Source organism: Nannospalax galili, unplaced genomic scaffold (assembly GCF_000622305.1).
Source record: "Nannospalax galili isolate Female #2095 unplaced genomic scaffold, S.galili_v1.0 scaffold1639, whole genome shotgun sequence".
Classification (NCBI taxonomy): Eukaryota; Metazoa; Chordata; class Mammalia; order Rodentia; family Spalacidae; genus Nannospalax; species Nannospalax galili.
In genome coordinates, this window is record NW_008343206.1 from 105423 (window position 1) to 126383 (window position 20961).

General features: G+C 55.7%; 1 protein-coding gene across 4 annotated transcripts in view; it reads left to right on the plus strand.

The window, feature by feature from the left end:
* Positions 1–20961, plus strand: part of Osbpl5 (oxysterol binding protein like 5) — a 70239-nt gene that overhangs the window by 16431 nt on the left and 32847 nt on the right. For 3 of the 4 annotated variants that reach the window (XM_029566496.1, XM_029566498.1, XM_029566497.1), the window contains exons 2-3: positions 13895–14051; positions 16171–16253. In XM_029566496.1, coding sequence (XP_029422356.1) covers positions 13916–14051; positions 16171–16253 — 219 coding nt within the window. In that variant the 5' untranslated portion in view covers positions 13895–13915. Of the gene's footprint in view, positions 1–13894; positions 14052–16170; positions 16254–20961 lie in introns of those variants that run through there. The other variant, XM_029566499.1, reaches the window with a different exon arrangement.

Genomic DNA, 20961 nt, shown 5'->3' on the forward strand with positions numbered 1-20961 from the left:
GAAAAAAAAAAAAAGGGTGGAAAGGTACTGTGGACCCTGGGGTGGGTGGTGGAGACCTGGGGATGGCCAAGGGTGTGTCCTTGGGAGAGTAAACTGTGTACTTTGCTCTGGTACTGTTCTGGGCATTGGGGGCTTTTCTGGGAAGGCCTTGGGACTTCTGATGGGTTCTGACCAGGAAGGAGAGGAGGGGACAGAACTGGGCTGGGTGGTACTACCGGTGCTGGCTGGAGGGGTGAAGCCTTGGAGAAGAGAGACAGGCTGCCCTCACAGACGCTCTGGTGGTCTTGGAGGAAGGGGTCACTGCTGCAGAGAGAACTGAGTGTTGACAATCGAGAAGCACCTGGGCAGAGTCCCAGTAGGAGACTGTCTAGATCTGGTTGGCCTGTGCTCATGTCTGTGGGTGAGATTATGTTAATTAAGGTGGGAAGACCCAGCCTAAAAGTGGGTGGTACCATTTCCTGGAGAAAGTGACCTGAAGACTAAGCGTGCCTGCGTTCATCTTCCTCTGCCCTTGACTGTAGATGTGACTAACTGCTTCCAGTTCCCACCTTGGGGGCTGGAGAGATGGCTCAGTGGTTAAGAGCGCTGGCTGCTCTTGCAGATGACCCAGGTTCTGTTCCCAGCACCCACATGGCAGCTAATAACCATCCATAACTCTAGTTCCAGGGATCCAATACCTTCTTCTGACCTCCATGGGCATTGCACAACACAGGCGTACTTACACACATACAGGCAATAGACTCATACACAGAAAATGTTAAAAATATGTTAAAAAAAAGAAAGGAAAGAAAGAAAGAAAGAAAAAGAAAGAAAGAAAGAAAGAAAGAAAGAAAGAAAGAGAAGAAAGAAAGAAAAAGAAAGCAGGTTGAGGGGGCTGGAGAGATAGCTCAGCAGTTAAGAGTATTGGCTGCTTTTGCAAAGGACCCAGGTTCGGTTCCCAGCACCCACATAGTGGCTAACCATCCGTAACTCCAGTTCCAGGGGACCCAATGCCCTCCTCTGAACTCTGTGGGCATTGCACACGCATGGTGCACTTGCATACATGTAGGCAAACAGTTATACACATAAAATAAAAAGAAACAGATCTAAAAAAAAATAGTTCTTGGAGCTGAAGAGATGGCTCGGTGGTTAAGAGCACTGACTGCTCTTGTAGAGGACCCAGGTTCGATTCCCAGCACCCACATGGCGACTAGCAATCATCCTCAACACTAGTTCCAGGGGATCTAGCACCTTCTGACCTCCACCGGCATTGCATGACACGGGTGCACTTACACACATGCAGGCAATACATTCATACACATAAAATAAATTGTTTTTAAACGTTCTTACTTTGGCTTCCCCACGGTCACGGACCGTAACCAGGAACTGTGAGCTAAAAGGACCCTTCCTCACCTAAGTTGCTTTTTGTAAAGGCATTTTGCCACAGCAACAGAAACGAAACTACAGTGAGGGTCCAGGAAGGTGAAGGGACCCCTCAGTGCCCTATCCTGACCATGTAGACCTGAGGGTAATGTCAGATGCCCACCATGGAGGAAAACAGCACAGTGATTGGGGTGACCATCACCCCACCCCCAGCATCATCATATGACAGCTGGTTTCCAGTCATCCATCCTCCGAGCAGCCTTGGCCAGGAGTCCTCTTGGGTGCCGAGCCCCAGGAATCCTTTTGGCTTGCTGCCAATCATACAGCACCACCGTTCCTGGGACAGTCACCCTAGGAAGAGGGAAGGTTCATATTGTCTCACGATTTCAGAGTTCTAGTGTCTGGTGGTTGGTGGCAGTGTTTTGGGCCTGTGACCCCTGGGAGCAGGTGGTAGGGCAAAGCATTCACCTGAGCTGGTCATGATGGCACAAGGCTATAATACCAGCACTCTGGAGGCTGAGATTGCTGGGAGTTTCAGAGTAGCCTGGGCTACATAGCAAGCTCCTGTTTCAAGAAAAATCAGTAAAGAAAACAAAAATCTACCTTTTGTTTTAAATTAAATTTAAAAAAATTTTAAACTGCTTGCCTGTTGCTAGAGAGATGGCTCAGTGGCTAAGAGCCTTAGCTGTTCTTGCAGAGGACCGGGGTTCTGTTCCACATGGTGGCTAACAACTGTCCTTAACTCCAGTTTCAGAGGATCCGACACCCGCTTCTGAACCCTGTGGGCACCTCACATGTTGGGCACCTACATACATGCAAAGACTCATACACATAAAATAAAGATAAATTTTAAAAAACTTTTTTTTTTTTAAAGCTGCTTATCTTGTGGCCAAGGAGTGACAGAGGAAGAGGAGGGGCTGGTCCAGTCCTCGGCTCACCCCAGGGACCTAGACCGCCCACTAGTTCCCACCTCACAGAGACTCTGCCACACATAATACTGCTGCTATTCTGGGGCAGCTTGGGTCCTGGGGTCGGGGGCTGCTTCAGAGACACTCCAGATCCAATCTTCAGATTCTGCTGGGGTTCTGGCCTTCTGGTCTCAGCTGGTTCCAGCGAGGTTGGACAACACCCACTGTCTGTCGCATGTAGGCCGAAGGCTCTGGACAGCCAGCCTTGTACCTGGGGCATGGGAGGACAGTGCAGTGTGGACAGGACAGGCCCTGTGGTCAGCTCACTCTTCCATCTGGGAAACTAGGCTACCTGTGGGCATTTGGGGAGGTGGAATGGGTTTAGGGAACTATGAACAGAGGGTCCAGGGGCAGAGCCCACAGGCTAGTCACCCCCGACACACACACACACACACACACACTGTTCTTGCCTTGGTAGGGTGTGGTAGAGAATACTGCCTGGTGCCCCTCTAGCCTGTTGGGACTTCCTGTGGCTTTCACTGCCTCTAGCTTTCACCTGACCAACAGAACCAGTTTCCCCACAAAGTGCAGGGAGGGGCCTACTGACTGAGGCTGTAACCCACAGCATGCGTTCCTCACCTACAACTGCTTATCCACAAAGGGTCCTCCTAGAAGTCAAGGCTCCTTCTCCCACCTGCTGCCTTTCTCCACTGCTCAGAGCAGTACTGGACCCACCAGGATACCAGCCAGTGACTGAGGTGATCTAAAGAGGCTGAGGGGTGGGTGTGGGGCCCAGCTGAGCCCCGGGGGCTCTAGGTGAGCTGCAGGAGGTGGAGTTGGCAGAGCAGTACACAACCAGTGCTACTTGCCCTGGGAATCAGTTGGCTTCTTTTTCTCCATTCCTCAGTTTCCCTTGCCAGAATTTCCCTATCTGTAAAACGGGAAGAAAGCTGACCACCTGGGGTGAAGCCTGAGGAGGGGGAGGAGTCCTGGGGTTTTGGAGCAAGTGGGGCAGGATGGGAGGTGGGACACCCGGACCTGCCTCCCACTCTCCAGGAATGCTGTCACTCAGGGGATGTCTGGGCCCAGCAGTGTCTGTCCTGTTCTGACCAGCTTCGTGGATCTGGGTGACTCAGTGCATGCTTCTGCCTTAGTTACCACATCTTCAGTGGAGAGAAAGGAGAGAGTGTTTCTTTTTCCATTTATGTGTGCATATGCATGTTTTTGTGTGTAGGGGTGCATTGTGAGGGTGCGTGCGTGCGTGTGTGTGTGTGTGTGTGTGTGTGTGTGTGTAGGGGTGGGTTGTGAGGGTGCGTGCGTGCGTGTGTGTGTGTGTGTGTGTGTGTGTGTGTGTAGGCCCAAGGTTGATGGGATCGTTCTTTACCTTATTCATTGAGGAGGGTCTCTGTCAAACCCAGAGCTTGTCAATATGGCTAGTCCCACTAGCCAGCTGCCTCTGCCTTCTGAGGCTTGAATTTCAGGTAGACTGCCACGCCCACCCGGCACTTACCTGGGTTTCTGGGGATCCAAAGTCCAGTCCTCACACTTACACATAGTGAGCACTTTAAATTGAGTCACCTCCAAACCTTCAGTGTCTTTAATGCTTATAGTGCCTAGGATCCTATGGCCCTGGGCAAGGACTAAGGCAGAAGAGCAAAGGGGAGGGGGATTCTGCCTGCCCGGCATCTGCCACATTCAGCAAGTAAGGGCGAGAGTGCTGGGCTAGTGCCCAGAAAGAGCTGTTGATAAGACTGAACTTGGTAAGCCCAGGAGCCCACGAGAGTGTTGGTCTGTAAGCAGTTCACTTTCCACATTGGGGAAGCCCCTTCCCAGGCTTACTGGAGTTTCGAGGAAGGTCTTTGGTTCCGTGTCCACTCTGCCACATAAGAATGATCAGGTCTCTGGAAGCCCCTCTCAGAGGGTAACGGAGGAGCCTGCAGAGCTGGCCCTGTGTGCCGGGGCAGAAGGGTGTGTGGGGTCTGAAGCTTTGCATGGAGAGCCAGACCTTGGGCCACTCCCAGGTAGGCAGGAGGCTCTGGGGTAGAGATTCATGCTTCAGCTTGGGTCAGGGGACCAGAAGGGGGCTCAGTTTACCCCTCTGGTGAGCAAGGACAAAATTGCTCTGTGCCATCTGGGGGGTGGGGGAATCCTCACGCCCCAGATCTGGGCCTTGTTCCCACCCTGACAGGGACCAGGCCAGAAAGCTATTAATACAGCACCTGAAGCCATCTGGGTACAAAGGAGGGGAGCTGCACAGTTGAACCCCAAAGGGGTGTGTCTTGGGGCATTACCCTACCCATTTTAAATAGCTGGTTCTTGGTTGTGCGTTCTGCCACAGTCCAGACATACAATCCCATATCTCTCCTCAGCCCTCCCAGAGCTGGGATGCCCCTTGACACTGAACAGGAGGAGGGAGGATGGGAGGTGACCTTGGGACATCCTGCGGCCTATGGCGCAAGTCTCTCAGGCCTGAACCAGGGCTGGACCTGGAACAAAACTAGAACTTGGTTACTGCTCAGCATCTACCAGCCCCATCCACCAAGTACCTCCTAGGGCCTGCATGGGGACAACTGAGTGGGTGCTCTCCAATGTCTGGCATTGGGCTGGCCTGCCCCCAACACTCCCAGGGTCCTACAGACCAGGAGTGTGTCCTTTCTATAGTCTGTGACCCTTAACACTCAGCAGGTGGAGTTGGGAAGAGGCAAAAGTGGGGTGTCTGTCTCCAGGAACCACTTGGCCTGGTCTGCCTGAGTGCACACCACCAGGCAGGCGTCTGAGAATGCCATTCATGGGTGGCCTTGTTTCCACGTGCCACCTCCTGGCCCTTCACAGACAGCCTTCCTGTAGCAGCCCTGGCCTGGGATACAAAGAACCATTTGGCACTTTGACCACTGGACCCCTGCAGTCTACTCCTCCATCCTTCTGATAATTCAAGGGCTGCTCTTGGGGATCAGAGTCTCCTATGTGGAGGGGGCCCTTGGAAGCCATGATACTTAGTGGACCCATGTCTATACCTGCTACCATCTCGCCCAGCCATATGGGGAGGGGACTATGAGATGAGCATTCCCCTGAGACCCTCCCACAGCAGAGCAGCCACCCCCAAAGCCTGCTATGCTCTTAAGGGAAGAGTGACAGAAGGTGACCCTCCTGTCATTCACACACCGAAGCCTGGACTGCAAACCTGCCCCGCCTGCACCTGAGGACTGGGCAAGACAGGGAGGTATGCTGTCCACTCAGGAGAGCAAGGCTCCAAGGTGGGGCATGTCCAGGACTGGAGAGACCCCACCCTGCCCACACATCTGGAACAGCATGGAAACTGGGCTGGGCAGGGTGCCCTTGACTCACCTACCTCATGAGGCCACTCCTAGCTCCACATGCAATCTACCCCTGCCTGGTGGCCTGGCCCCTCCTTTTCTCCTTCCTCTTGTAAGCCACAAAGTGCCTGCTGGAGTCAGCTTCTCTGGTGCTGTGCCAAAACACTGACCGAAAGCAGTTTGGGGCAAGAAAGGTTTATTTAGCGTACACTCCCAGCTCAAGGCAGGAACTGAGGCAGAGACCATGGAGAAACGCTGCTTACTGACTTGCTCAGCTACCCTTCTTATACAGCCCAGGCCCCAGGGATGGCACCACCCACAGTGTGCTGGGCCCTCCTCCATCAGTTATCAATCAAGAAAATCATAGACATGGCCACAGGCTAGGCTGATGGAGGAAATTCTTTAATTGAGGTTTTCCCTTTCCAGGTGTGCCTAGGTTTATGTCGGAGTGACAAAAATAACCAGCTGAGTGCCCCACTGCACCCCACCCCCCCACTCCAGGGAATAAACACAGCTTGGCCCCTCAGCTGATGCACAACCCAGTACAAGTGATCCCAGCCCCTAGCCTCCTCTCTCTGAGCTGAGACTGTCGTTGTTCCCTCTAGGGTGCAGCACTTAACTACTTTCCGGGGTCTGCTCACACCACCCTGAGGTCCACTGCCTGATGCCCGCCCCAGGATCTCCTGAGCAGGAGCAGCTGCAGAAGGTCCCAGTGCGTGGGGAGGGGGGTGGTCCTGGGGCAGTGTGCAGTCCTGATCAAGCCCCACGTCCTCTCAGAATCCCTTGATCTTTGCACCCCCTCTCTGGCTGGAGATGGGAGAGGGGCCGCGGCCACCTTCATTCTGCTAGTGGTGCATCCTGGTGGCCACCCCACATGGGAATGACGAGTTGCTAGACCAGGCGAGCAAATAGCTGTGGGCCCCAGGCAGCACTTGCCCAGTTTTTATGCTGGGTGACCGGTCAGTAGCTAGTCGCCTCTCCATCAATGCTCCTCGTACCCCATCCCACCCCCACTACGTGCTCGAGGCAGACAGTAATCTGCAGTCATTCCACTGATGGCTTGTTGAGCACTGGAGTGGAGGAGCTAACTTAGGGGTATCTGCATAATAACCCCCTTCTAAGAGCCCCCCCCAGAGACCCCAAGCATGCTGAGGGGTTTGGGCACAGGGCTGACCATGACACTGCAGGAGAGCCTCTTCCAGAAGGAGGTGCCCATCTCTAGGAACCCAGGTCCCCATCCCTGTTTCAAATCAAGGTGTGGAGGTTCACAGTGAGGCTAGGCTGAGAGTCGGGTGGGGTTGCCAACCCCCAGAGGGCCCCTCTCCTGGTTACACTGGCTCCCACCTTTCTCCTCATTCTCCCTGGCTCCCATGGAACCGCACCCCCCCAGAACACCACCCCTGCTCCATCTGAAAGCCAGAGTCTCTCAGTTGGACATGGTGGGGGAGACCACATCTGGCCAGCCCCCATTCGGGGCTTCCCAGGATGGCTGAGGAGTGGCCTTGTGGGAAGTGACAAGTAGACTCTACAGTCTAGCTGACCACAGTGCCAAAGAGCTGTGCCGAGGATGTAGTCAATCAGGCTGAGTGACTGGATGCCAAGGGTGGGCCGGGCTAGCCGGGTCCACGGACACGTGACTTGACTGAGTCGGCTCTTAGGACACTCAGGCATGGGGTACATCATCCCTTGAGCAGGGCAGGGAAGAGCAGGCAGCTTCCCGCCCCTTCAGGCTTAGCCGCTCCTCAGCCATGTCTGGAAAATGTTTCCCAGGTGACCCACTCCCACCCCACTGCTCCACCCAGGGGCCTGGCCTCCCACCTTCCTCATCAGCCCTCAGTCAAAGCACAGAGGTGTGTAGGTTTTGGGGTTAGGCTCCGTTGAGGATCCGGGCGTAGTGTGGGGCACAGGAGCGCAGAGCAAACTGGGTATCCTACATCTTTAAAATGTGCTGGTCACCCCCTTTTCACACCTCCTACTGCAAGGATCTCACCAGACCAGATGGGACATGGGGGGCGGGCTTCAAGACTCTGTCAAGGTCAGCAGATGGGGTGCTGCTCCCCCTGGGGACTGCTTGTACTGACCTGGAGACAGCAGCCTGGCACATTTCTGGTCCCTAGTGGTTTTGTCTGTGCTCAGGAAGGGCAGGTGTTACTGGCTGAGCTTTTGTGCTCTCTGTGGTAGCCCTGAAGCTGAGCGGTTTCCACTGGCCTTGGGTCTGTAACAGGGCTTTAGAACTCAGGTCTGGAGTGTTAACAGGATGGTCTGCTGTCCTTTTAGTGATGGCTGTGTCCTCCGTAGCATCTGCCGACCTCCCTATCAGGGATGCACAGAGCTGAGCTTGTAAGCTGTGAGCTGATTTTAAGGATTCGCATCCCAACAGCCTTTAATGAGATTCCATCTGAGTTAGGACAGAAACTTCCTCAGGCACTAACTAGAGGCCGTCTGAAAGCCCTTGCTTTTCTGACCCCCACAACGACAGAGAGACCTGACAGCTGGAGCCTCATCTTTCCCCCAGGTACCCTGACCTGCCTCGCTGCCCATGTGCTGTGGGCTATGGGCGAGAAAGCTACCCAGGGCCACAAGATGAATAGGGTTAGTGAAAGGTTAGGCCCTTCACCCCAGCTGTTTTATATTTACTTATTTTACATGTATGTGTGTGGTGTGTGTGCCTGAATGTATGTGCATACACCATGTATATACAGGAGCCCAGAGAGCATCAGAGCCCCTGGATCTGGAGTTACAGGCAGTTGTGAACTGCCGTGTGGCTGCTGGGAACCGAACCCAGGTCTTCCGAAAGAGAGTAAGTGCTCCTAACCACTAAGTAGTCTCTCCAGTCGCCTTCTCCTCAGCTCTGTGTGGCACCCTGTCCTCTGTGGGAAGACTGATCAGAACTGCCCCCCTCCTCTTGAGCACAGGTAGGCGGAATGCCACAGGTGTCTGGGAACAAAGACTTCCTTGACTCCTCAGAGACTCAGCCAGCCCTGTCCAGATTACAGCTCGGTGACTTTCTCTGTGTGGCCCTGACCTTTCTCCTCAAAGAACCAATTGTTGTGGCTTGAAGGTGGGCGTCTGTAGGGAGGAAGGGAGGGAGGGGTGCATTGGAGGCCAGATCCCTGCTTGGAAGGCAGCCAGAAGCCAGTGCACCGACTCAGGATGGGGTAACCCAGGTGGCAAGGGTGTCCCTTCTGGTAATGGGGTGTCTGGGTGTGTCCCCACTGTGCTTCGACGTCTCAGCCGACAGGAGTCCAGCCTACTTCCCAGACCTTCCAATTGGCCTTAACCTGGAATTGGAGAGGTGGTCCTCAGGGGCTTGAGGCTGAGGGGGTAGCACTCACCCCTACCTTGTCTGTTCTGGGAGGCGCATCACCCCCTGAAGTGGTGCGAGGCTTCTGTGTCTTACATGGGAACCGTGAGTGTGATACAGGCCGACACAGACGGCAGGGCTAAGCCAGGAGTTGGAGCTGGCTCCTGCCTGTGTGCCTGCCCTGCTACCTTCCCAGCTCCCTGGTGGCCTGTGAACCTTAGACGGCAGGAGAGTGGGAGCCCCGACAACAGGGACCAGGAGATGTCTGCAGTCAGGGGAAATGGCCATGTGGGTCAGTGGTCCAGGTCCCTGCTGCCCACAGGCCCAGCTTTGTGGATGTACCTGTGGCCTCAGCAGCACAGTAGGAGTCGTGGACACTGTCACAGCACCAGAGGCCTTGAGAGCCCTATGCCTATCAGCTCTGGGTACTCAGCTGTAGGTATAAATGGGGAGGGGTCCAGAGACGGTCTGGAACAGGATGCCAAGGTCTCAGAGTTTGTGTCCATCTTTACCCTGGCTAGACAGCTTTGCCAAGGACAGCTGCACGCGGGACACTGCCCACTGCCACTTGCTCAAGTCCTTCAGGAACTTTCCTTGACCCCACAGCTCTGGACTCCCCTGAGCCCTGTTTCCAACCATGAGCTAATCCTCTATAGAGAAGCCACACTGTGTCCGGCCCACAGGGTACAGTGGCGCTCCAGTGGTCAAAATCTGCTGGGGGTGGGCGCTGCAGGACAGGTCCAGTCTAGCCAGCCGCAGATCCCACATGGACCAAAGGAAAATGGAGGTATCGGAACAGTGGGCCTGTGGAAGCCGTCAGAGAAAGGACTGAATTCTACAAGGAAGGGGAGGAGCCCAGAGGGCCCAGTGGAGGCAGAGGCACACCTCAGCTACCTGCCTGGAATGGGCACCGTGGCTCCTCCCCCCTGCCCCCACCTGCCCCATCCTAGCAGGGTTCAGACCCTGCAGGTCTGCCCTCCACTTCCATTTCACAGGCTCTACCAGTGGGCAGCTGACTCTGCCCAGGCCTCATGGCCCCCATGCTGGCCCTGACTTGACACTCAGCCTTGCTCTCCTATGGATCAGGAAATCATGCCCCACACTCCCCACATAGTCCCAGCAAACCTGAGCGTTCTGCACACACCTGGCTTCAACCTTGTGGGCCCAGCCCCTGCCCAGAGCATTTTCTTCCATGAGTCACGTGTCCCTTTCTAAAGGCAGCCTGCCCCTCCCTCTCGTGGGCTTTGACTGGACAGAACAAAAACAGAAAGACACCTGAGTGACCAGGCCAGGTAGCCATGTGGGTAGGGCCAGGCCAAAGGCACCAGAGGAGGGTGGGTGGAAGCCACGTCTCACCCATAGCCTGTGCAGGCTCACACTGGACAGGAAGACAGCCTGCTGCCGCCCAGGGTCTGTCCTGAGCTGGATAAATCTCGTTACCCTTAAACAGGAGTGCTGGAGGGTGGGTCTCACTCCTGCTTTCTAGACGGCTGGCTGATAGCTATGGCCTAAGCCACAGGATCCAGGGCAGAGGCAGGAAGGCTGCTCTGGAAGTTTCTGTAGGCCTTCCAGGAACACAGCTGACCACACCTTGACCTGTGCAGTGAGGGGTCATGGCCTTAACTCTGGAGGTGGCTGGCTTAGGTCATGGCTTCCTGGCCTGATCTTGGGCCTGTGGGCTTTGCTGGTGCTCCTGGTTGGAAAACCTCCTCTTCCCAGGCCTGGGCCAGAGCTTGGGAGTGTTGGCTATACATGCCTAACACCCCCTTCCCTAGCCACTGCCCAGTCCTCCTGCCTCATGGCCTTCTGTATGAGTCCACCCCAAGGGACCAGGGTCTCTGGGCTAGGTCGCCACTGAGCAGAAATGGCACCACCCTGTGGCCCGAGCACCTGTAGGTGTGTCTACACATGTGCTGCGTGCTTGCCCAGGGCTCCTTCCTCTCAGGTCCAGTAGGACCCCTCCTGCACTTAGACTTCAGGATCATGAGGGCAAGGAAGAGCTACAGCTGACCACAGACATGGCATCGTGACCCGGACCAGCCAGGTCCATATGTCTCTGAGTAACTGAGGGCTGGAAGGTGACTTTGCTGGCCTGGGCCGCAGAGGACAGTGGGAGCAATGTACTGTAGCTTGAACTCTACCCACCGAGGGCTCCAGTGGGACTGTGAGCCCTGGATCCTGCTTGCCTCGGGCCACCAGAAGCACTCTCTCTGTCCACCCTTCCTCCCTTCTTCCTTTCCTTTTCCTCCCTCCCCTCACGGGTGGGCACCCATGGGACCTGTTAACCTTCAGCTTCTTTGGGGAGAAGAGCTAGCTGGGCGGTGAGTCCCAGCGATTGGCCCGTCTTCATCTCCCCAGCACGGGGATTACAAGCCTGCCACCCCCCAGGTGTTTTATGAGTTCTGGGAATTGAACTCAGGTCTTCATGCTCCCATAGCAAGCTTTTTACTAGTTGAGCTATACCTCCCCACCCCCCAAGAGTTTTAACCAGTAATAAGAGCATGCCAAGGAGTTCTAGGAACCGCCAGTGCTATGTGGAGAATGTGCTTTGCGCAGCTAAGAGGTGGCCACCCCAGAGGACACTCCCTCCTGAGTGGAATGTGACAAAACTCAGCAATGCAGAGATGGAGAGGGTCCATGCACAGTCCCCTCTGCGGGGTTGGGCTTGGCATTTGCCAGGATCACGAAGGGGCCTGATAAAACCAGGTGGATGAAGGTCGTGGGAACAAGACTGAGGGGCTCAGAGTCAGGAGACCTGGAGACTGGACAGGCATTGTATACCGAGTGACCTGGCGGCCTTTGAAATGCAAGTTCCCACCTAGTGTGTGACAGTGGCCTTTGGAGAGCAGGGCAGGGCAAGAGGAAGGGGCAGCAAAGTCAGGGTTTCAGGAGAGCTCTGGACAGCTGAAGCCCCTGATGGGTCTGAGCCACCCCCACACCCCGCTAAAGCAGGTTCGTGGACTCTGCAGGGCCACTGCTGGCCTGCAGGTATCAGCCATAGACAGGTCTCTGGTGCACATCTGAATGGTGCTGGGTGTCTTTCTATCAGCAAGGCAGTCAATAGATTTCACTGATGTATCTGATTGTGGGGTGAATGGGAAGAAAGTGGGAACTAGGCTTGACTGACAGAAAGATTTAGGGAGGGAAGAAGGGAAAATGAGAGGGTAGGTGGATGATGGGTAAGTGGATGGCTATATGGATGGATGGATGATGATGGATGATAGATGAATGGATGGATGGATGGACGGATGGATGGGTAGGTAGATGGATGGATGGATAGGTGGATGGATGGACAGATGGATGGACGGATGGATGGGTAAGTGGATGGATGGATGGGTAGGTGGATGGATGGATGGATGGATGGACAGGTGGATGGGTAAGTGGATGGATGGACGGGTAGGTGGATGGATGGATGGATGGATGATGGGTGGATGGATGATGGATGGATGGATGGATGATGGATGGGTGGATGGATGATGGGTGGATGATGGGTGGATGGATGGATGGATGATGGATGGATGGGTGGATGGATGGATGGACGGATGGATGATGGATGGGTGGATGGATGGATGGATGATGGGTGGATGATGGGTGGATGGGTGGATGATGGGTGGATGGATGATGGATTAATGGATGGATGGATGGATGGATGATGGATGGATGATGGGTGGATGGATGGATGATGGATGGATGGATGATGGATGGATGGATGGATGGGTGAATGGATGGATGGAGGGGTGGATGGGTAGGTAGGTGAGTGGGTGGATGGATGAGTGAATGGATGGATAGATGAGTGGATGGGTGGGTGATGGGTGGGTGAACAGATGTGTGATGTATCAGTAAATGATTGGTAGTGGCAGGGGCAAATGGACAGTTTTAGATCCAAAAAAAAGACCTTTCCCATTAGGCATGGACATATAGGTGGGTGGTGTAGGGAAGGAGAGAGGGTTCATTGGGTGCATAGATAAGAGAATAGCAGGATAGATGGAAAGAAGGAAGACAAGACAGTGTGTGTAGATGAAGGAACAATGGAACCACTGCCTGATGGGTCCCCTAGTCATTGGCACAGCAGATGGCCTGGTTGGTCAGCTGAGGGAGTTGTCAACCCTGCCCCAGGCCTGTGACACTCCACCTCTGGAGGGAGAGAAGCTCTGAGTGGGGCAGACCAGCTATTACCACCCTTTGTCATCTTGTCATGATGCAAGGGATGCCCCTTGCTCCCTGCAGATCCTGAAGGTCCCCTTGTCTTGACTCCCCTGTACCTGGTACACTCTGGGTGTCTAAGAAAGCTTGACTAAGTGAGCAAGCAGGGACCACAGATGAATTTGGGGCTGTGGATAATACCCTCTGGGACCATCGACACCCCAAGTGTGCTGCCCGCTCCTGAAACCCCACCCAATCCAGCAGAAAAGGCCACATGTGTTTGGGGCCAGGACCATGGGAGGGAGGCTCAGGTCACACCCCTAGAAACCTGGGTAAGGTGGAAAGCTGGTCAGTAGACCACTGAAGAACTTATTCTCTGGCAAAGCAGACAGACGCAGGATGTCAGAGAATCCATCCTCCAGCACCCGCCAGCAGGGCCTCAGTTATAAGACAGACTAAGATTGGGTGGGTTTTGTGTAGTCTACAGGGAAAGGCCTTGGAGGTGTGGCTCATCAGCTGTTCCCTGCTGCCAGGCCCCTATAGCTCCTCCTGTCTGTTCCCAGTAGGAAGGTGACGTATCATGGACTGGGTGCTGAGCACACCTGAAACTTCTCACCTTGCTTAGAACTTTGGGTCCAGGGACAGACACAGGACCAGAGACAGACAATCAGGCAGGGCCAGGGATCTGTCTTGTGGTCCCAGTGGCATCAGCAGGCCCAGGGATACCTTGATCCCCTATGAGCTGCTTCCTGGCACTCTGGGACTAATGGGTCTGTCTTCTCTGGGCCTCTCTGTGGACAGGAACACTACCCCTGGCCTCAGAAGAGGCCTGACCATACATTTTCTACCTTTCTTCCTTCCAGAAGCCCCCCAGCACCCACGCCATGAAGGAGGAGGCCTTTCTCCGGCGTCGCTTCTCGCTGTGCCCCCCGGCCTCCACACCACAGAAGACCGATCCCCGGAAACTTCCACGGAACTTGCTTCTTGGCTGTGAGAATGAGCTCAGCCCGGTCAGCCCAGGTTGGTACAGGCCGTGGGCAGCTGGGGTCCGCCGGCTTTGCAGCTATGTGAACTCTGCAAGTGTCGCTCCTCTCCAATGTCCTCATACCAGTCAGGGCAACTCCCCAACCCTGTGGACCATGGATTCGGTGGACAAAGGGATCGGCAACACATTTAACTACCAAGTAGGACAGCAAGGGACACCCACAGCCCAGCCTAAGGGTTGGCTTGTCTAACTCTGGGAGGTGGCAAGGGACCAATCACTCAAACACTGATTCTGGAGACTCAAAGGCCCAATACCAGCCCTGCTCTCCTGGCTGGGTGCCTGCAGGTCCGCTGCTGGGACTCAGTTTACTGGTCTGTAACACAGAGGCAGTATCAGTACTTATGCCCCCTTTCTGAGGGGTCCTGGGCTCTGGGAGGGGACAGTTCAAACCATGATGCTGTCCTGCCACTTGGTGAAGTTTTGCATACTGGAATGTGGGACCTACTGTGCTAATGTTCTCCCTGGTTGCTAGACCCATGGTTTCCATGCGTGTCCAGACCCATAGCCAAGTCTGTGCTGCCTTCTCTGCCTTGTGGGTGACTGTTGACCCCAGATGACCCAGCCCTTTCCTCCAGAGGTCCCTGAAAAGTGGGAGGTGGGGTGACACTGCTCTGGGGAACTCCAGATCTCCCCCCGTCCACCTCCCACTGCTCAATACAGGACAAGGTAGAGATACCCATCCCTGTCCACTGTGGCGGAGTGGACGGTCAAGATGGGAAGGGGGTTTGGAGTCATGCCATCCACAGTCTCAGCCAACAGAAGGGGAAACTGAGGCAGGCGTGGACTTTTGGACAGTCACATGGAGGCCAGAATGCCAGGAAGGTTGATAGCTTGGATATGACCCCTGTGCTTTCATTCACCTGTGCTGCAGGAAGAGGGAAGAGGAGGGAGGCGGGAGTGGGTCCCGGTGGGGAGGAGAGAGAGAGGAGGAGTGGGTCCCGGTGGGGAGGAGGGAGAGAGGAGGAGTGGGTCCCAGTGGTGGGGGGGTGGCACGTCCCAGTTAGCGGTCAGTTTCTGGGGATTTGGTCCTCAGAGCAGCTGACCTGGGCGGTGCAGGAACTGGGTGGGGTCAGGCTCTCTTGGCAGTGTGGAGGGGACAGGTCCCAGGGGCAGGGGCAGGGGCAGGGCATGAACAGGGGTATGGACAGGATGTGGATGGTGGCTCGGAGCAGAACCAGCACTGGCCTGTTGGCACAGATGTGGCACCTCTGCCTTCTTGGATGCTCCGACCACAAGTTTTCCCCACCCAAGATACAGCTCCCCACAGGTGGCCCCTGATGGGTATGGGTCCTGAGAACCAGATAAGGGCCCACAAGTGGAGAGCTGCTGTCCCTCTGAGGCCTGAGTCAGGGCCTCAGATTGTGTGGGCAGAGAGCAGGAGTCACATGAGGGGCGATCATCATGCCAGACCGGGACATGTGACCTTTGAGTGGTGGATGCTTTCTGACCTGTGGGCAGAACCACTTCCTCAGGTCACTGCCCTGACTTTTCCGGAGAAAATGTCCCCAGTGCCCAGCTCCACCCTGCTCCTCCCGGAGCTCCTGGGAGTCGGCCTGCAGAGCCCCTGTCTCCCAGCGGGTTCTGAGGTTCCACTTCTTCATACCCATCCCTGGCCTGTGGCGTTAGCAGGAAGAGCTGTACTCCATTTCTTACGGTCTCCGAGGCAGCGGCCACATCACCTCACATCACATTAGGTGGCTGGCTTCAGGCTTTAGGCTGCCCCTGGCACCATCCCCTTCCTTCAGGCTTCAGGGCACAGACACCAAGCATCCTTCTTGCCTCTTTTGCTAACCTGCGGCAAGATCAGAGTGCTGTACTCTGAACCCAGTGGGCCTCTGAGCCTGGGTGCTACTCTTCTTTGGAGAACCAAGGGCCCAAGTCAGACACCCCATTGGCCCAGCTGCCCTAGTTTCTGCGGCTCCTCCCTCTGCTTCCTCCCTGGTTGTGAGGGCCTGGCCAGAGCCCCCAGTCCTCCTGCTGAAGTTCGCTCCGCCTCTCAGGGCCACGCCACACTGGTGGCTTCCTGCCCCTCCCAGGCAGCCATCAGGGAACCCCTGCCTCTCTGAGGAGCCCTGCCTGCCCACTGTCTTACAGGAAGGGACATGGATTCCAATGGCCAGTCACCACCCAGAGATGAAGAACCCCTGACCCCAGGCTCTGCCACGAAGGTGCCACCGGTAAGAGGCCAGCCGTGGGAGGACCAGGGGCAGGGAGCACGGCTCAAGGAACAGCAGGGTGCCGGCTAAGCCTGTGGTTCCCCACCCCCCGCCCAGGTCCAGGAATAGCTGCAGAGCCCAGACTGCACCACTCTGGAGTGGGATCAGTCACAGAGCTTTTTAGCTGTTTTATTAAAGCTTGGCGCAGTGCAGAGGACCTGAGAAAGGATGTGGGCCTCTGGGGAGCGGAAAGTACCCATGAAAGGGGCTCGCCTGCTTAGGGAGACCCTCTGGGTTTCGACGCCTGCGCCATCTCTCCCTCCATGCCTTCACCACCTCTTGGTGGTTCCCACTTCTGCTGTAGTGGTCAGAGCTGCAGTGGACTCCCATGTACTTGTGTGAGGGCCATAGCCCTCTGAGAATGTGCTAAGGTAATTCTATGGTAACAGACTTCTAAAACATTCTGTGTTTAATCTTTGAGGAACCACCAAATTCCTGTGCACCTGTGAGCACCAGTAGGACACAGGGTCTCACTTCCTCCATCCTCTGTTTCTGACGTGCCGTAGCCCTCCTGACTGGTATCGAGTTGCGGTTGGGTTTCTGTGTTGACTCAGATCTGGGTGGCATCATGTATTTACCTGTCATCTCTGTGTCCCGGATGTCTGCTAGCTCCTTCACCTGTCTTTGGATTGGATCATTTGTCTTTTTTGTTGTTGAGTTACAAGTGTTCTTTATATATTCTGAATCCTTGACCTTTCTCAGACGTGTGATTTGTAAATATCTTCTCTCATTCGGAGGTTGTTCCAAATTACAATTTGTTTTATTTGACTTTTTGCGTGTGTGTGTGTGTGTATGTGTGTGTGTGTGTGTATGTGTGTGTATGTGTGTGTGTGTATGTGTGTGTATGTGTGTGTGTATCTGAGCGTGTGTGCCACCTGCAGGCCGAGCGTGTGTGCCACCTGCAGGCTGAGCGTGTGTGCCACCTGCAGGCCGAGCGTGTGTGCCACCTGCAGGCTGAGCGTGTGTGCCACCTGCAGGCCGAGCGTGTGTGCCACCTGCAGGCTGAGCGTGTGTGCCACCTGCAGGCCGAGCGTGTGTGCCACCTGCAGGCTGAGCGTGTGTGCCACCTGCAGGCCGAGCGTGTGTGCCACCTGCAGGCTGAGCGTGTGTGCCACCTGCAGGCCGAGCGTGTGTGCCACCTGCAGGCTGAGCGTGTGTGCCACCTGCAGGCCGAGCGTGTGTGCCACCTGCAGGCTGAGCGTGTGTGCCACCTGCAGGCCGAGCGTGTGTGCCACCTGCAGGCTGAGCGTGTGTGCCACCTGCAGGCCGAGCGTGTGTGCCACCTGCAGGCTGAGCGTGTGTGCCACCTGCAGGCCGAGCGTGTGTGCCACCTGCAGGCTGAGCGTGTGTGCCACCTGCAGGCCGAGCGTGTGTGCCACCTGCAGGCTGAGCGTGTGTGCCACCTGCAGGCCGAGCGTGTGTGCCACCTGCAGGCTGAGCGTGTGTGCCACCTGCAGGCCGAGCGTGTGTGCCACCTGCAGGCTGAGCGTGTGTGCCACCTGCAGGCCGAGCGTGTGTGCCACCTGCAGGCTGAGCGTGTGTGCCACCTGCAGGCCGAGCGTGTGTGCCACCTGCAGGCTGAGCGTGTGTGCCACCTGCAGGCCGAGCGTGTGTGCCACCTGCAGGCTGAGCGTGTGTGCCACCTGCAGGCCGAGCGTGTGTGCCACCTGCAGGCTGAGCGTGTGTGCCACCTGCAGGCCGAGCGTGTGTGCCACCTGCAGGCTGAGCGTGTGTGCCACCTGCAGGCCGAGCGTGTGTGCCACCTGCAGGCTGAGCGTGTGTGCCACCTGCAGGCCGAGCGTGTGTGCCACCTGCAGGCCGAGCGTGTGTGCCACCTGCAGGCCGAGCGTGTGTGCCACCTGCAGGCCGAGCGTGTGTGCCACCTGCAGGCCGAGCGTGTGTGCCACCTGCAGGCCGAGCGTGTGTGCCACCTGCAGGCCGAGCGTGTGTGCCACCTGCAGGCCGAGCGTGTGTGCCACCTGCAGGCCGAGCGTGTGTGCCACCTGCAGGCCGAGCGTGTGTGCCACCTGCAGGCCGAGCGTGTGTGCCACCTGCAGGCCGAGCGTGTGTGCCACCTGCAGGCCGAGCGTGTGTGCCACCTGCAGGCCGAGCGTGTGTGCCACCTGCAGGCCGGTCAGGGCTGTCCTCCTCCTGGACAGGCCTTTCATGGACAGAGGAAGGTCAGTGTCTGCCCAGCCACAGAGAGGGATGCACAGGCTGGGCTGCAGCCCACAGAGTCCCCACAGGGCCTGTCCCTGGAGGCCAGCCACCTGTCCAAAGTCCAACATGGGCGTCATCACGCATCCTCAGCTCAAAGACTGCTCTGAGCAGAGCCCCGGGCGTCAGGGCTGTCCTCCTCCTGGACAGGCCTTTCATGGACAGAGGAAGGTCAGTGTCTGCCCAGCCACAGAGAGGGATGCACAGGCTGGGCTGCAGCCCACAGAGTCCCCACAGGGCCTGTCCCTGGAGGCCAGCCACCTGTCCAAAGTCCAACATGGGCGTCATCACGCATCCTCAGCTCAAAGACTGCTCTGAGCAGAGCCCCGGGCACCCCTTGTGTCCCTTTCTTCCTGTGATCTGGAGTGTTCTTATGTGGCTAAGAGGGTACGTCCCTGGACTGCTGGGGTCCAACCCCAGCCTGGCTCCTTAGTTGTTGTGTTACCTTGGCAGGTTTATGAGCCTTTCTGTGCACTGGTCCCCGTCTCCACAGGACGTGGGTAGTGGCGGCCTGAGTCCTTAGGATTAAGGTGTACAGGGGTGCCTGTAAGAACAAAACCTTGCACGCAGTACTCCCCCCATCCCCACCCTGGCCCCGGGGCCCTGAGTGCCCGTACCTGTGGATGATCATCCCTCTGAAAGCCAAGCACAAGCCTTGCTTCCTCAGCCCAGTGCCTGAGGCCAAGCCCCACCTTCAGCACTGTGCAGCCTGCGTCCTTCAAACGTCACAGCCTCAGCAGGCTTGGGGAGCTGCCACACCTCTCCCTTCCTAGATTTCCTAGTCCACAGAGGGGGCTGTCGTAGGACCCACCTCACTCATGGCTGACAGCAAGCTCACTGAAAGGACACAGTTGTCCCTGCCTCATACTCTTGCTTCCTGCAGCATCCGTCATGGAAAGCTCAGAAATAAACCACTCGTAAGTTTTCGCTTGTACATAGCTGATGAAGTCTCCCTCCATCTGGCTCCATCCTGTCCAGGATGTGAATCCGCCTCTGTCTAGAGTATCCAAGCTGTGTATGCTGCCTGTCCACTGGTCACCTAGCAATGGTTGAGAGAGAGAGACAGAGACAGAGACAGAAAGGTGGAGAGCCAGAGAGATAAAGACAGAGAGAGACCAAGAGATAAAGATAGAGACACAGAGGAACAGAGAGAGACAGAGACAGAGAGTTGGAGAGTCAGAGAGATAGAGACAGAGAGAGACAGAGAGACAGATAGGGAGACCACACACGACTTCAATGGCAGCCTCATATCATATTTTATTAATTATGTTATATTACTGCTTACCTCTTAAAGTTTCTGATTTACAAATTAAAAAAATTATCATACACACATGTGCGTGGGGAAGCAGTTAGCTGTCAGTGCTATATGTGGTGTTAAGTGTCCACTGGGGGTCTTGGGCCACAGCCTGTACAGACAAATCACCTAGCCAGGACCTGGACAGGGGAATCCAGCCAGAACAGGGGGTAGGGCACCCAGGCAGTCAGTATCTCAGGCTGCCCTGTGCTGGTCTCTGCAGCAGGTGCCCCGTGCCACCATCCCAGCAGGAAGGCAGCCATGGACAACAGAAATGAATGGCCTTTCTGTGAATCAACTATTATTTATGGACACTGAAATTTGAATTTATAATTCCATTTCTGTAAGAGAGAGAGGATTTATGTAGCTCACAGATTATAGTCCGACGTGGTGGGGAAGCCGCTGGTCACGTTTCATTTGTAATCGAGAGTAGAGAGGAGTAATCAATGTGTGTGTGCTAGTGCTCGGCTCGCTCTCTCCTTTCCGTCCAGCCCAGCCCCATAAAATGGCACTGCCTACATTCAGGCTGGGTCTTCCCAACCCAGTTAACCCAGTTAAGAAAATCCCCCACATGGACTGGAGGGATGGCTGCTCTTGCAGAGAACCTGGGTTCGATTCCCAGCACCCACATGGCAGCTAACAACCATCTGTGACTCCAGTTCCAAGGGATCTAGCACCATCTTCTGACCTCCGTGGGCACTGCACGACACGGGTGCTGGGATTCAAAGCCGGGTCCTCTGCAAGAACAGCCAGTGTTCTTAACCGATGAGCTATCTCTCCAGCCCCCCACAGTATAATTTTCACAGCAGGAAATATCATTCATTAAACTTGCTCCATACAGGACAGGTAGTGAGAGATGACTCAGTGGTTAAGAGCACCAGCACCCACCTGGTGGCTAACAGTCATTCATAATTCAGTTCCAGAGGACCCAGTGCCCTCTTCTGCCCTCCATGGACACTGCAGGACACAGGTGCACTTATGCAGGCCATACACTCATACACATAAACCAAACATAAATAGTTATTTTTTAATTGCAAGAGAGTGGGTGTGGTGGCTCACAGGCGGCTCTCTGGTCTACATGGTGAATCCAGGCCAGCTGGGGCTACAGGGCGACTCAAAAGGACAAAAAAAAAGGAGGAGGGGAGGGGGAGGGGGAGG